The sequence below is a fragment of the Anoplophora glabripennis genome, unplaced genomic scaffold (assembly GCF_000390285.2).
Source record: "Anoplophora glabripennis isolate ALB-LARVAE unplaced genomic scaffold, Agla_2.0 scaffold1716, whole genome shotgun sequence".
Classification (NCBI taxonomy): domain Eukaryota; kingdom Metazoa; phylum Arthropoda; class Insecta; order Coleoptera; family Cerambycidae; genus Anoplophora; species Anoplophora glabripennis.
Genome location: NW_019417866.1, coordinates 21,933 through 25,564, shown reverse-complemented (window position 1 = coordinate 25,564; position 3,632 = coordinate 21,933). Strand labels below are relative to the sequence as shown.

At 37.4% G+C, this 3,632-nt stretch overlaps 1 protein-coding gene across 1 annotated transcript in view; it reads left to right on the top strand.

Annotated features, from left to right (window-relative positions):
- LOC108915974 (protein PIF-like) overlaps window positions 1-2,289 on the top strand; it is a 17,002-nt gene extending 14,713 nt beyond the window's left edge. Inside the window, exons 2-4 of the mRNA XM_023456556.1 lie at window positions 1,404-1,751; window positions 1,833-2,072; window positions 2,120-2,289. Coding sequence (XP_023312324.1) covers window positions 1,404-1,751; window positions 1,833-2,072; window positions 2,120-2,289 — 758 coding nt within the window. The remainder of the gene's footprint in view (window positions 1-1,403; window positions 1,752-1,832; window positions 2,073-2,119) is intronic.
- The last annotated feature ends 1,343 nt before the right edge of the window (window positions 2,290-3,632 follow it).

The window sequence follows — 3,632 nt, the reverse complement described above, 5'->3', positions numbered from 1 at the left end:
CCACACTTTCACAGAAAATTCGTCTTGAAAAGATCTTGTTCGAATTTCATGAGGATTGAACGTAGCTTCATCGATCCAAAGTATTTTTAGTAAGAATTCTGGACTATGTTGTGACTCTAACAACCACTGACAAAAATTCAGGTGTCTCTCTGCATCTTCCGGAAGTAAATTTTGCACAGGTTGTAAATGGTACGGATTTCTACCATCTTTATGTAGAACTTTTCAAATTTTCGATTTACTCATCCCGAGTTGCCGAGACGTTTTTTAATCCAAAAAGATGAAAGCGACGAGTGTAAAGAATTTTGTTGAAGTGATTACAAATTGCACTTACTTTTAAGCATAAACATAAATACTATTGTAATATTATGATTAGAAGTATCTGCCACAAGGGGATTGTATTGGTATGAATAACTTGAGAACGGTGAAATTTACGGAAAAAATTCAAGTTACCTATTTTACGTATTTTGTGCATTAGAATATAAATCTGTTACAATAACTTGTAAAAAATATAGTGGCGTAGGTTTTTCTTATAAAAAAGGGGTGATCCTGTCCAGTTGTACACCACTGGTTGAACCTTTAGAGCTAATATTTTAGGTAATGCAGGGCCTACTGTCATACATTATCTGTACCAAATTTTATTGAGATCGGTTAATAGATTCCGGAGATATATACAAAAAATTTAATTTTTTTAACAACTTCAACACACTGTATCTCTAAAACGAGGCCGTTCCAGTCCTATGTTTTCTGGGCACCTGTGGATTCCTTGGCGTTTATGAGTTAAATGTTTTTATGCGGTTCCAACTAATATCGTAACAACTATACCTAAGAACTTTTTTGCTTGTTGCTGTATGCCGTATTTTATTATGGACTTTTCTTTTTAAATTTTTCAATACGAAAATATAACTTTTCAAATAGGTTGTAATATACAGGATGTCTAAAAAAAATTGCGTTGAACTTCGAACAGATGATTCTTGCAAATTTATGTAGGTACTGAATGTTTCAGAAAACTGACACAGGTGGACTGATCTTTTCCTTATCTTTTCACGTTTTCCTACTTTATTTATTGAAATATTTTGATGAAAAGTTATATATTTACTAACTAGACACTTTTTCGAAAATCCATATCCTGGATGTTCTAGAAAATTGGCCCAGGTATTAATTACGGACAGATTCGAATATTCCTTTCTCTTATAACCTTTTTCTACATTACTTATTAAAGTCTTTTACGGGAAAACCACGTCTTTTTGAATCTTTATCTCAATGTTCTATAAATTTGAAACTTTTCCTTATTCTTTTTATCTTTCTACCTTATGCATTAAGTCTTTTATGAAAAATTTTACATTTACCAACCTAATAATGATAATGATTAACGATATTACCTTATGATGATGATGATGATGAAGATGATGAAAATAAAGATGAAGATGAATATGATGAAAATCAAGGTGAAGATGAAGTTGGAGATGAAAATGAAGCTGAAGATGGATATGAAGATGAAAATGGATATGAAGATGACGATGATGATGATGACGATGAAACTACAGATGAAGTAGATGAAGATGAATATGATGACAATGAAGATGGCGACGAAAATGAAGATGATGTTGACGATAACGATGACGATAACAATGACGAAGTTGACGATGAAGATGGATATGACGATGATGAAAATGAAGATGAAGTAGATAAAGATGAATATGATGACGATGAAGACGAAGATAAAATGAAGGACAATAATGACAATGGAAATGGCGACGAAAATAATGAAGACGACGATGATAACGATGACGATGAGAATAACAATGACAATGACGATGAAGATGAAAATTAAGGTGAAGATCAAGTTGACGATGAAGATGGAGCTGAAAATGGATATGAAGATGACGATGAAGATGAAGATGATGTTGGTGATGAAAATGTAGATGAAGGTGACGATGATGATGAAAATGATGAAGATGACGATCAAGATGACGATGAAACGGACGATCAAGATGACAGTGAATATGACAATGAATATGACGATGAAAATGACGATGAAAATGACGATGACAATAATGATGATGAAAATCAAGGTGAAGTGAAGTTGGAGATGAAAATTAAGCGGAAGATGGATATGAAGATGACGATGATGGTGATGATGATGATGAAACTACAGATGTAGATGAAGAGGAATATGATGTCAATAAAGATGAATATGATGACAATGAAGATGGCGACGAAAATGAAGAAGGCATTGTCTTCCGCGTCACTGGAAACCTTCCCGACACCTTGCCTGATAGGTCTTTGTAATTATTGTTCTTGTCAGCGTTGTTTAATATAAAATATACAACTCTTACTGATATTTAAATCAGCAGCCACTTCACTCAAAGACCAATTATCTTCTAATTTAGCTATAGATCGATTTCGTATACACCATTTCCCTTAATTTGATTGATCTTAAACGGGCCAGACCAGACTTCCCCTTGTGCTTCCTGCGTTCCTGGGAAGTTCCCTACCGACCTCATGAAGTTGAAATTTGACCGGAGCTTCCCACGGAAATGGATATAATCTTCTATTGAAGGCCGTCTGTTGTCGTAGAATCTGTTGTTCTCGTTGTCTTCTAGATTGACTCTGGTTATCGACCTCCCTTTGCCTCTCCGGATGAGACCACTCGCCTGCTCTTACTAAAGTAGCTCCCAGCAGAGCCTCACTCGGAGACATCCCAATGGCCGCGTTTCGTCGCGTTCTCAATGCAAGTAAGATGATGCCAATAAATTGATCCCACAATGTTGGTGACTTGTTTCGAAGATGTATTCTAATAGCTTTTTTACCTCTTGGTTGCGACGCTCGACCGGGTTGAAGCGCTGATGATAAACAGGTGTAGTATACTCTTTAATGTGATGTCGGTTATGTAATCTATCCCAGGCAGCGCTACGAAAAACAGAGGCATTGTCGGTTATTATTTCTTCCGGGTATCCCCACCGGTAAAAGACTTCTTCTAACCCATTTTGTACAAAGGTCTGTGATAACGATTATATATTTGTTCTTCCGTCTCTTTACCGGGTAAGGGCCCATTACATCTAAACTTATAACTTGCCATGGTCTCTTGGGAGGATGTGGTCTCAACGGAGCTCTTGCCTGCGTCGTGCCTCCACGCTTGGATGATGCACAGATCAAGCAGTGTTTTACATGGGTCTTAATTTGTTTGCGTACAGCTGGACAATAATATAACTCGGTAACGGCCTGTACTGTCTCCTCACGGCCAGGGTGACCAGCGGATGGGGAATCATGATAATGATAGATTACTTTCTGCCATAAATTAAGTGGAACTACCAATTGCCTTAGAGAATTTCGAACATACCAGATCAAATCATCTTCTACACGTAGTCGTTTTCTGCCAGTTTTCCTTAGCCTTTTCTTCCCCCGTCTTGAGTCGGCGCCACCTCGCTCGAGTAGCTTGATATTCGGGACTCTGGGTTTGCGCAGCTACTATATCATACAATGATGTTCCCAGTAGGTCCAATTGATGCAACTGTATAGGGTTGATGAAGGCCTCGTCTGGATGATTCCACTTCCTCAGGTGGTCCTTTGTCTTCACTAGGTCCTTCCGGCAAACCGAGTTTAGTTTCGTCAATAGGTGATTCTTGAATCTC